At 56.2% G+C, this 12,627-nt stretch overlaps 1 protein-coding gene across 1 annotated transcript; it reads left to right on the top strand.

Annotated features, from left to right (window-relative positions):
• Positions 1-785: 785 nt before the first annotated feature.
• On the top strand, positions 786-12,351 carry LOC123036794 (deoxyribodipyrimidine photo-lyase-like). The gene is made up of 9 exons (XM_044456234.1): positions 786-1,128; positions 2,407-2,552; positions 3,440-3,622; positions 4,607-4,765; positions 6,070-6,268; positions 6,986-7,138; positions 8,507-8,628; positions 9,517-9,676; positions 10,874-12,351. The coding sequence occupies exons 1-9, from the start codon at positions 786-788 to the stop codon at positions 11,026-11,028; spliced, it is 1,620 nt and encodes a 539-aa protein (XP_044312169.1). The 3' UTR covers positions 11,029-12,351.
• The last annotated feature ends 276 nt before the right edge of the window (positions 12,352-12,627 follow it).

A 12,627-nucleotide genomic window follows, 5' to 3' on the forward strand; every position in this document is an offset into this window, starting at 1 on the left:
GCTCTTCACTCCTCCAGTGTTGGGCAAATACAGTCCTCACCGCAGTAATTACATGTAGAATCAGGTATATTGCTTGTTTATCAAGATCATCAGATATAATGCCTAATGGAAAAACTTCAGGTTTAAATATTAAAGGTTTTTGTAACATTTTTTCAAGCCATTTATGTATTTTAACCCAGTATTTTTTTTTGCCTTATCACAAGTCCACTTGTGGGTTTGCCAAGGGGCATCCGGTGGGCCTTGGTCGAGAAGGGTCAGCCAGCCAAGCGCTGAGAGGGGGGCAGGCCCAGTGGCCTTCCAGCCCCTCCCAACCCGGCTATCCTCTGATTCCTCGAGCAGAGCTGTGCGTTTATGACGCTCAACATCGCACTTCGCGGTGAACTCTTAAAAGCATTTACAGGAATAACAAAGCCTTATTAAAACACAGTAAATATTTATTTATTTTTCAATTTATATCCTGTCTTTTTCCTACAAAGGGCTCAAGGCAGCATGCATAGTTCTCCTCCGTCTTATCCCCACAACAACAACCCTGTGGGGTAGGTTGGGCTGAGAGTCTGCAACTGGCCCAAAGCCACCCAGTTGGCTCCATGGCCGAGCGGGGACTCGAACCCGGATCGCCTGAGTCCCAGTCCCGTGCTCTTAACCACTGTGCCACACTGGCCCTCCAGAAAATGATGGCATCTTGCATCGATTCCTTCCAGGCCGCTTGCTGGAGGTTGGCCAGCTCTGTGCGTCCCATCGGGGGCCTGTGGGGACCGTGGTCCGTCCCCGGAGCAGTGTGGGCCATGCCGCAGAAGAGGCAGAAGCAGAAGCGTCCCACCTCGGCAGAGGCTGAAGACAACGTGGTGGAAGACGGAGCAGTGGCAGATGGGCTGGGAAGCCCTGGGAGAGCGGAGGTGGCGGGAGCGCTCCAGGGAGCGAAAAGGAAGAAGGTGGAAGGGGATGCCGGAAGCGGAGGAGCCGGGGGCTTGGCGGAGACGGTGCGGCAGAGCCGCCTGAAAACGGCCCCTTCTGTGGCGGAGTTCAAGTATAACAAGAAGCGGGTCCGCCTGATCTCGGAGAACCCGGATCTCAAGGAAGGCACCCGGGGCATCGTGTACTGGATGTCGCGAGATCAGAGGGTGCAAGGTGACGGCCGAGCCGCGGGCTGGGTGCGGTCCCTCGGGGCGCCTTTGGGAAGAGGGCCTGCGGAACTCCCCGGCACTTGTTCTTGTCCCACAATTACATAGAATGCAAAACCAGGAAATGTAGCAATGTTAAACCGAAATCCTGAGGCCCATTGCAAAGAGCACGGTATATTCTAGCAACGCCTGGCAGTAGAAGAAAGACAAAAGCGTTGGTACCAGGCAGACCTTGGTGCCGAGATTATTCCACCACTGGGGCCAGCACCAGTGGGGCTTTCTCCCTCGTTGCCACCTTCTGAGCATGTCCAGGTGGGACTCGTAGTCCTACACAACTAGGAAGGCACCGGTGGAGTTGACTGCGCTTAGCATTAGCCTCCCTTAGAAAATGTAGTTGATAATGTGTGCAAGTTTTCATTGATGTATTGAATGAATGCATTCTGCATAAATGAGAGATGCAGATGAGTAATGATGATCGCATAAATGATTGCAAAGGAGAAATCACAGTAATCCTAAATGAATCCTAAATAATCCTAAAGCACTCTCTTTCTTTGATTGATGCACACATTAAAAGAGGCATTTTGTATATATGACCAAGGTGGGGGAATGCATGATGTACTCTGTCATCTGGAGGTGTTCATATTATTATTAGTAATAATATAATAGATTTTCATGTAGGAAGTGCCATCTCAGTTCATTGGAGGGCACCTTTAAAAACTTTTACATCTAAGCTAACCTATTGACCGACTTTGCAAGCCAAACCCCTTGCCACACAGTCTACAGCATGGGAACAATGATTCTGGCCTACCTTACAGGGTTCTTACTTGTGACCCTAAGATGCAACTGGACTGTTTCGATCGACTAAGTGTGACTGCTGGGAAGGAGGAGGATGTTTCTTGCCGCCAGTCTTGCTCATCCAAGTTCAGGGCCTGCAAGGGGAGATTTCTTTGGCTTGGGGTGGTCGGGCCAGGTCAGCCAGCCCCACCCTGCTGCCCCCCAGATCCAGATGTGTTGGGCTGCAGTGCCTGTCAGTCCCAGGCGGCAGGGCAGTGGACACCAACTGGGGTGAGGGGGGTTGCGGTCCGGGGAGCTTTGTTGGGCGGCTGTGGGCCCCCATATGCCCACCCCGACAGCCGCAGGGTTGCTGCCTTGCCGGAAGGCCGGGTTAATTGCTGCCGGAGGGCCGGAATTCAGACTCGCGGAGGCCGGGTAGCCGAACCCCTTTGGGCCTTCCCTTCACCCGCTGCCTCTTGCCTGATCGCGGCCTGCTGGTTTCCCTTTGCAGATAACTGGGCCTTCCTCTACGCCCAGCGCCTGGCCTTGAAGCAGAAGCTCCCGCTCCACGTCTGCTTCTGCTTGGTGCCCAAGTTCCTGGAAGCCACCATCCGCCATTTTGGCTTCATGCTTCAAGGCCTGAAGGAAGTGGCCGAGGTACCGGCATGGAATGGGGCGGGCGGGGAGTGTGGGGAGAGGGGATTCACAGGGTGAAAGTGGACCTACTGTGCAAATTGTGGAATGACCCTATTGATTCATAAGGTCGATAGCCCAAGCGGCAAATTGAAGCTCCTCTGGGCCCAAAGCAGCTGGGGACGAAGGAGGCTTCTCACCGTGACTCTCTGTGAGTCCCTGTTCTGGCTTTGTCTCCTTGTGGGAGAAGGGAGTTCTGCCAGCCGCCAGCCTCAGGAGCAGCCGTGAGCCAGCCACCCCGGGGCAGCAAAGCTCCAAGTGAGGGTGCCTGTTGTGTGTCTGGATGAGTCAGTGCCCTGGGCTTTCCTCCTTCCAATTTGGGAGGCCTGCTCCTAAGAGATGAGTAGAGGCACGAGGGCTGGGCCTCCTTGAGGGCAGCTGATTCTTGCACATGCTGCCAGGAGAACTTTCTGGCACGGATGGAGAACCTCTTTCCACCTAAGGACCGAAGCCCATTTTGGAAGAAGAGGCCGAGAAACGGGGGTTCTGTGCCTTTCCTTTACACAGTGTTGAATAGAGTGAGAATTTAAAAACAGAAGGGGGAAAGATGCTCTAGTTGGCTTCAGTCCAGGACAGGTAGGCAAGTGACTGTCGCAGTGGGACGGACCGGAAGGGAGGTATCAATACCCGAACAGCAGCCATGATAGCCAGTATTTATTTATTTATTTATTTATTTAGAAAATTTCTAGGCCACCCCATTCGCTGAAGCCTCGGGGCGGCTTACAAATAAATTAATTAAAATACATAAATAGCAATATAAAATACATGTAACAGTATAAAGTCTTAGCAAAGGTGGCATTCCGGCACAGAGCCAAACCATCCTCTTCCCGTATCCCATTCCTGCTCCTCAGGAGTGCCAAGAGCTCAGCATTCCCTTCCACCTGCTCACCGGCTTCGCCAAGGACACCCTTCCCCGCTTTGTGACGCAGCACGGCATTGGGGGGGTGGTGACGGACTTTGCCCCTCTCCGCGTTCCCCTGCAGTGGGTGCAGGACGTCCGGGACCGGCTTCCGCCCGACGTGCCGTTTGTCCAGGTGGGTCAACTGGGGAGCATCCCGGGGGGGGGGGGGTGTAGCAGGTGATCACTGCAGGGTGGAGGGTCTGAACGGACATGATGGTTCACATCCATCTTTTTCTGGCGAAACGCATTTGGCCACCACCCCTGAATTTCCAAATAAAGATCATTTGTGTATATATATATTTATTTGATTCTATCCCACTTTTTTCCTTTTTCAAGAATTCAAAGTGACTTGCATCATTCTCCTTCTGCTCCCGTAACATCCCCATAACAACAACCCTGTGAGGCAGGTTGGGCTGAGAGTGTGCCTGGCCCAAAGTCACCTACTTGGCTCCATGGTCGAGCCGGGACTGGAACCCAGATCACCTAAGGCCCAGCCCTGTGCTCTTAACCACCACACCGGCTGTCTGTTTACTACACACTCCGTTTATCTTCAGGCCTTTGGGGGAACTTCATATGCCCCTACCCCATTTTCTTGGGCATCAATTCACATTGCCAAAAAAACTTCTTGTTTCCGTGGTCTTCAGTGTGACCCGCAGCCTCTTGTAGCTTGCTTCGCTCTTTTTTACAAAATGCCAGTGCTCAGATGCCCCAGTGAACTGGTGCTGCCAGACTCTGGGTATTTTTTCTGGCAGGAATGAGGCTTCAGCCTGGTTCCAGTGCCAGCAATCGGCCTGCTTGCACACCTCAAGCTGCTTCCCTGCATCGTGGGTCGAGCGCCCCCCTCACCCACTGCTGCAGCTGAATTTCACTCCTGCGTTTGCAGCTGGCCAGCAACACACAGGAATTGGGCACTGGCCTTGGATGCGCGAGCGAGCTGAGAAAGAGAAGGTGTTGCACTGCAGGAGCAAAAGAAAATAGGAACGTCCCGGTGGATCGCTCCGCAGCTTGGACATCCTGGCCTCTGATGGCAGAGTCTTCTCTGGAAAAGTCCAAAGAATTGACCTTGACCTTCCACAGTTGCATTTTAATTGACTTTCCCCCCGTTTTTTCTCCCCAGGTTGATGCCCACAATATTGTTCCCTGCTGGGTTGCCTCTGATAAACAGGAATACGGGGCGAGGACGATTCGCCGGAAGATTCACGACCATCTTGCAGAGTTTCTTACCGAGTTTCCGCCTGTTGTCAGGCACCCGTTCCCTGCTGGGTTCCAGGCAGAGGTAACCAGCGGTTTGGGGGTCGAGAAGGGTGGATCTTCGGTCTTTGGCAACCTTTGGCCCACAGCTGCAGTAGTTCTGGGGGGCTCCTCTGGCTGGGCAATACTGAGACTCAACCCGGCATGGACTGAGGCAGGCGCAGAGCTTAAGAATTACCTTGTCGGATCCAAGGAAAAATCTGCCTAGTCCACCATCCTGTTTCGAGGGGAGGGGGAGCAAGAAGAGGTCCACTTGGGAAACTGCCAGTCCTCCTGCTTTGCCTCATCGCCCCAGGAGGCGACGACAGCTGCAGACGGCAACCCTGGGACTGCGGAGGAGGCAGTGCGGTGCTCTCGGTATCCATTCATGGGAATGCAAGAGCGCTGCCGGACCCGACCATGGGGCCGCCGAGCAGATCCCGTGTCCGCTCTCTTCCCCAGCCTGGTGCTCTCCAGATGTGCTGGGCAGTACAGCAGTAGCTGAATTACCGGAGTTGCCGTCCTGCGCATCTGGAGGGCATCGGGTTGCGGGAGACGCGTTCTGGAAATCAACCGCAAAGGCAACTGCCTTTCCCATTGTTTGCCCCCAGCAATGTATTTAGGGCTAGACTGCATCCAAACCTGGAGGCTCCATTCGGCTAGTGTGGTGACAGCCATTGCTAAACTTGTCCTTCCCTGTGAATGGGTGCGGCCCCCTTTTATAGCCACGTACGACAACCGCTGTCGTGAAATCTTAGGTTGGCAGATCCCGGCACTCTCTCACGTCCTGCATGATGGACTTCCTTTTGCACGGTGCGCCAATGAACTTGAGGAATCATCCGCCTCAAGACGCTCCCGCGGGCCTGGGGGGTTCGGGGTTTGCAGTGATGAGGCAAGGAAGCGTCCTGCTGCCACTTGAACAAGCACGCGTTTCAGGGGCTGGCACGCTTCGGACCGAGTCTCTGGGAGCCCTTGAACCGGGCCTGGGAAGTGGGCGGGCATTTTCCATTTAAAGAGCAAAGTAGGTCCCGGATTGCCTTCCTGGCTGTCCCACAAGCCCAGGCCTCGACCGTCTCGGGGGCTGCTACTAGCTGTGGCCGGGTCCCTGCTGTGCACGCAGAAGGTCCTCCGTTCCGTCCCAGCTGCCCCTCCAAGCAGAGCAGGAAAAACTCCTGCCTGGAGGCCCAGAGAAAAGGGCCGGGCCTGGCAGTCGGTGGCGACTGCGGTGGCAAGAACAGCCGGGTTCCCTCCGTCGGAGGCATCTTCCGACGCCCCTGCAGACTCGCAGGGCATCTGTCCCGAGACGCCCGTGGCCACCGACGCTCACCCGTGCCTGTTGCCGCTCATTAGCCCATCGACTGGGAGGCCTGCCGCGCCAGCCTGGAGGTGGACCGCTCCGTGAAGGAGGTGGCGTGGGCGACGCCAGGCACGGCCGCCGGCCTGCTGGTGCTGGAGCAGTTCATCCAGGAGCGGCTGCGGTTCTTCGGCACCGACAGGAACAACCCCAACCGGGCAGCCCTGAGCAACCTCTCGCCGTGGTTCCACTTCGGTGAGTGGGGGGTGGCGTGGCCTCCCCAGGGCCTCTCCGGGGCTCTGCTTTGGACCATCTGGGGCCGGCCCATGGGTGGCTTTCTGTCTGTCGCCCCGGGATCGGGGGTCGTGGCGGCCTGCAGAAATACGGGATCCTGCAGTCTTAGCTGATGTTTGAAACTGACGGGACAGGAGGAGGAAGGCAAGATAAAGCAAGAGTAGGCAGGAATGCCCTCCGGATGTTTGATGCTGCAACCCCTCATGATTTCAGGGATCCCTGTCCTTTTGGGGTCCCTGAGCCTCATGAGGGTGCTGCGAGCACTCTCACAAAATGGCTGCCATGGAGGGCATTGCCCATTCCCGAAACGGCTGCCATGGAGGGCTTGGCTGGGCACAAAACACTCATTTCCCAGCAGGCAAGCTGGGGAGGCTGTAAGCAGAGTAACTTTCCCAGGAATCTAAGGACAAAGCTTCAGGGCAACCATTTAGGAGTGCATTTTTTTAAAAAAAGTTAAACACTAAATAAAAAAATAATAACCAGGAGGGCCAGAGTACCTGGTGGGCAGCAAGAGAGGCATCTGTGGGCACACCAGCACCCTTTCACATGATGCTGCAGATTGAGCCTGTACAGCTAATGGGAATTGTAGTCCAGAATACCCAGCACACGACCTGCCCCCGTCAGCGCAACTGGCCGCAAGGTGGTGCGCAGGTGAGTCACCTGTGGTTCTTCCCGCAGGCCAGGTCTCTGTGCAGCGTGCCATCTTGGAGGTGCGCAAGCACCGGGCCCGGTTCAAGGACTCGGTGGACAGCTTCATTGAGGAGGCCGTGGTGCGGAGGGAGCTGGCCGACAACTTCTGCTTCTACAACCAGAATTACGACCAGGTGAAAGGTAACAACTGCCGTTTGTCGTTCTGCACGGCATCCCTTCTGTAACGATCCTCATCGTGAAGAGGCCAATAGCCAAAGCATTCTGGGAAGCTCACAATGCAGCAGAACCCCCATCCCCGCCGTCTCGGTTGCTGGAGTTTCACTTAACTCCACGGCAGTCCGCATTTGCTGGGGTTTAGAGGTGCAGGACCCCCGCGAAAGTGGAAGAACTGCAAATCTCTCTAGAGAAAAAACTGTGACTATCTCTAGGGGAAAAAAACATGAATATCTATAGGGAAAAAAAACATGAATCTCTCTGCCAAAAATGTGAATATCTCTAGAGTCTTTGCACCCACCAAGAGACAAAACATGAGTGAGGCTGGCTCTTGTGGAGACCGAGTGAGGCCACCTCAAAGAGAGTCCCTAGAGATACCCACATTTTTCTAGAGGTATCCATGGCTTTCCCGTTTCATGGGGGTCCTGTGCCCCTAACCCCCATGGATGCAGTATACAGTGTTCACTACTATCTGCAGTTTCAGGCATCTGCTGGGGGGCTTTGAACCTCTGCCCCACAGATATGGGGGTCCTGCTGTATTTATTATTATGCATTTTATTTATGTACTGCCTAATGTCCTTTGAAGGCGCTCAAGGCAGCTTACAGAATTCGTTTCCTCCTCTCCATCTATCCTCACTACAGCCCTGCGAGGTAGTTAGACTGGCCCAAAGTCACCCAATTGTCTCCACAGCTGAGTGGGGACTAGAACCTGGATCGCCTGGGTCCCAGTCCCACACCATTAACCACGGAACCACACGGCTCCCAATAGTTGAGAGCAGCAGTGGGTCGTTGAAAGAAGCACGTGGGGTTGTGTCCTGCCAGCAGAATGGGAAGGGTGGCAGATCAAACTTCTGCCCCCATCCCAAACTCCATCCCCCTGGAATGTGCCTCCAAAATCTGTTCTTGGGGTGGGCAGTTTCTGTTCCTCTTAATAAGGCTTCTGCAGGAAGAACCCGCACCCCACGCCAGAATCTGCCCCCCGAGGTTGCGTGTGCTCGCGCAGGCACCTGGAGAGGCTGCTTGGGGTACTTGCGTCTGGCACCAAAGCAACTTGGGCTCTGGCAGCACTCGGGAAATCTGTCCTCTTCCACAAGAACACACACGCCGGTTTCTGGTCTAAGCGGTGCCTGCAGCTCTTGGAAAGCGCCCCTGCCTGAAAACATGTGGCACGAGCTGGAAGCTGCACCAGGTTCCAGGTGGAACCATCGTCATGATTTCTCTCCCCTCACCAGGTGCTTGACTTTTTGGACTGGTAGGATTCCGCTCCGTTTCTCTTGAGGCTTTGTCTGAGCCAGTTCCAAACTTGCGGCGCTGTCTGTCTTTTGCTCTGCCAAGGTGCCTATGACTGGGCCAAGACGACCCTGGAGCTCCACTCCAAAGACAAGCGGCCGCACCTGTACACGCTGAAGCAGCTGGAGGAGGGCAAGACGCACGACCCTCTCTGGAATGCCGCGCAGGTAGCCCGCCTGCCCTGTGGCTGGGGCTTCCCGGCCTGCCCAGCTCGTCTGTGGGGGAGTCTTCCTCAGTTGGGGCTTCTCCTCTGCCGGACGCGATGCCCTCTTTGACCTCCTCCCTGCACCCTCTGTGCTCCTCTTCTCTTTCATCAAGAGATCCCACCGGTCTCTCCATTCCACCACGTGGCCATGTGCCCCGTTGCGTCTCCCCTTCACTCGCTCACCCTGACCCTCGCAATTGGGCTTGGGGCGTCGAGCAGGAACATGGCAACACCGATACCTGTTACTCTGCAGGTATCGCCGGTGTGTTCCACCCCCTGCTGGGGTCCCTGCGCAGGGTTGGGAGGGATCCTTTTGGAATCTGGCCCCCTCGTGTCTGCAGACTTCTTCTCGTGCTTGGCCCACTTCTGCAAAGCGAGCCGAGCGAAGAGGAAGCCCACAGACGCGCGTGGACCAGCCACCAGTGCCGGCAGCCGGCCTGCTCGCTGCCACTGGGGAAGAGCGGCCTGGAAGATGTGCCTTGCGAACCTGGGCACGCCCTACAGGAACTTGAGCCCTGGACCTCTGCAAAGTGAACAGGAGACCAGGGAGTCCATTTGATTTCCACCCCAAATGGGTTCCTTGCACGCCCATAAGCATCTTCGGCTAGTAAGCTTCTCCGTGTTTATAGCCTGCTGGTCCCCTTCTGCGTTTGAGCAACCGTCTCCATTCCCTCGTGATGATTCTGCCTGAGGCAGGTGGCTCCCAGCTCCCGTCCACTTTCCCCGGGTTCAGTCTCGCAGTTGCTCCTCTCGGCAAAGCCCACTCCGTCTGCAGTGCCTTGCAGAACGACAGGTTGCCACGGCTTTGCCCGAGCGACTGCTCACGACCCTCCTCCACCTCTTGCCTCAGCTGCAGATGGTTCACGAGGGGAAGATGCATGGCTTCCTACGGATGTACTGGGCCAAGAAGATCCTGGAGTGGACCAGGTCCCCCGAGGAGGCCCTGCAGTTCTCCATCTTCCTCAACGATCGCTACGAACTGGACGGCAGGGACCCCAACGGCTATGTGGGTGAGTGCCTGGCGGGGGCCGGGAGGTCCTCTTCAGCAGGGTGGGCAGGAGGTGGATCTCCAGATGTTCTGCTAGCATGGCCCGCTGGCGAGCACCCTCTGATCTGGGGAGCCCCTTGATGGCACATGTCTTCCAGACAGGCTGGCCCCGGCCTCTCCAGCATCCCACAGCCAACATGAGGGTCCCCGGCCCTTTCCCCCTGGCAGAAGAAAGAGGGGAGGGTGGAACCTACTGCAGCCTGCTCTGGAGAAGAGCAGGTGGCTTGGGAGAAGGCAGCGAGCAGCCGTGCCCGCAGACCAGGACTGGCTGGCCGGGAGGCCCCTGATGAAAGGGCTGGAGGCTCCGGGGTCTGCAGGCGTGCGTCACGCACAGACAGAAGCCGGCTGGCCTGCCCGGAGCAGAGAGCCAGGGGATGTGCTGGCGCACTGCAGTCCAGAGGCAGTGTCTCACCGAGACACGAGCTGCACAAGCGATAGATTTACTTCCTCTCGCTTTGGGCCTGACAGGGCCCCTTGGTCCAAAACGGTGAAGAGCCAGTGGAGAAGCCAGAGCTCTTTCCCTTGTTATGATAAGTCCTCAGCAGAGTTCCTTGTTATCCCTGTGCATGTGAACGCCATCCATGTCAAGGGGGGGATTTGCGGTGGTTCTGGCAAATCGGCGTCCTGGGATTCGCAGAAAAAAGTTTGATGTGACGTGTATGGATCCAGTCTGCCTTCGTTGTGCCGCCTCTCCCTCTCTCTCTCCTTTCAAGCTCAGAAGGAAGCGTAGTTTTTTATTGAAACATGTCCAGTTATCAAACCTTATAAATCAAAAAAGCCTCCTGCCAGAGCAGCGGGAGAAGCAGCATCTGCCCATGGAACGAGTTCAACCCAAACTGAAAATTCCCCTTCCCTTTCTGCAAAGATTCTGAACCAAGCTTGCTCCTTGTGGGGTGGATGGCTGGGCCGCTGGAGACCCTGCAGTGGGGGCCACGCGCTTCTCCCGCCGCTGCCCAAGCGGATCAAGGACCGGACCTTGTGTCCACTCCTCCCTTCCGCCATGTGAGCAAGAGATGGGCCCCTCTCTAGATCCGGCTTCAGGAAAGCGGGATGCTGCCTTTCCTTTATTCATGGCCTTGCTCAGCCGCCTCGGTGCCAGCGCGCTGCAGAGCAAAAGGCGGGGGCCTTGCGCGTTCCTGACGCTTTCTGTCTTCCCCAGGCTGCATGTGGTCCATTTGTGGGATCCACGACCAAGGCTGGGCGGAGCGGCCCGTCTTTGGAAAGATCCGCTACATGAACTACGCCGGCTGCCAGAGGAAGTTTGACGTTGGCCAGTTCGAGCGCAAGTACGGACCGCACAGATTCACCCGGTAGCCTCTGTGGCACATGGGCTCGGGAAGCGCCAGGGCGTGTGAGCTTTGCAGTGGAGCCGAGGCTGCTTTTGCTTTCGTGAAGAAAACAGCCGCTGTTGCTGGAGCCTCTTCTGCCTCGGCTGATCTCCTGACCCGTCTGGGGCACCAAAGAACCCCTTTCCCACAAAGCCCGCGAGCTTCTCTGGTGGGGCAGCCCACGTTAATTCTCCGGTAGGGGAGGGAAGGAGTCAGCTGTCGGGTGGGGAAAGGCACTCAAGCCGTTTTAAGTGGCTCGGCAGGTGAACTGACAAACCTGCCCAGGGGAGCCCTACCTGTTGGCCACACTGGAGAAGCTTTCATGGGTTTAAGGAGCACAGCCTCTGCAGGGAAGCCTGGGAATCATAGTTTTGCATGGGCACTGGAGACCACCGAGGAAATCGCTTGGCTTTGCAGGCAGTGCTAGAACCTCTGTAAGGCAATTGCTGCCATGAACTCCCGTTTCCAAGACTCCCGGAGGGCAATCACCCGTCTTGATCGTTTGGAAGTGTTACTTGGACCCTGCTGAGTGACGGAAGAGGGGTGTCCCCAAAGGATAAAGGGTGATGAATGCAGTCCGGGAGCCCTGGGAAGAGACTGCTCAAGGGGCTGCTCACCCCACCTTAGTTCATAGGGGGTCAGATCAGAGGTGGGCCCCTCAAGGTGCTCGCTCCTGGTACAGGGCTGTGAAGGAACAGTATCAGCTGTGCTGGCGCTTGGGGATCAGCCCTTCTAAAACCTTTACCATTCTCGGTCCTTTAGGGAGAAGCATGACAAGTCCCTTGGATTTAGGACAATCCTAATGTTTTATTCTAGCCAGGGTTACACTCCCTGCCCCCCACTCTGCAGGATTCTGCGGGATAAGCCATGCTTCTAGCCTAAAAGGCCAAGCAGCTCCAGGCCTCTGGAAGTTATGACAGGGACCGGGACCAGAGAGGGGGGGTTGGGAGTTTTCAGGGTTGGGAGTTACACCTGGCACAAAGAAAGCAACCCTGTCGGCTGAAGCGAACCTTTGCTTGCGTTGGTGGAGGGACTGGAGTGCCCGCCTGCCACGTTGAAGCTTACGGGTACTGGGACACGCAGCCGAGATACTGCCGAAAGCCATTTTCCCTTCTTACTGTTTTTCGCATTTTGGTACTCGCACCCGTTTATGCAGCTCTAGTGTTACAGACACCACTAACCAGTGTGGAAAGATTTTCCATTTGCTTGGTGGCAGGAGCAGCAGTTGAGGAGCGACTGTTGGAGCACTGTGGCGCAAGGCATTTTCTCCGAATTCCTTTTCTTCCATAATAAATTTTTTAAAAAGTAAGTAAGACACCCAGTGGTACATTCCCACTCGAGAGAAGCGAGGCTTCAGACGACGGGCAGGGCGGCGGCTGGGTGAGATGGGCCTCCGCTGCAAGGCCAGGCATCTCGCAGGCACGCGCCCCTCGCCAGGCAGGCCCTTCCCCACCGCACAGCACCCTCCACCTGGGAAGCGCCCTCACACCTGCGCAGCTGCCGCTACCTGGACCACGGTGTGGAGGCCATCGTGAGCCAGGGAACAGGAAATTCAGCGGACGAGCCGCGTCCTGTGAAGGGGGCT

This window comes from Varanus komodoensis, unplaced genomic scaffold (genome assembly GCF_004798865.1).
Source record: "Varanus komodoensis strain SLA01 unplaced genomic scaffold, ASM479886v1 scaffold82, whole genome shotgun sequence".
Classification (NCBI taxonomy): Eukaryota; Metazoa; Chordata; class Lepidosauria; order Squamata; family Varanidae; genus Varanus; species Varanus komodoensis.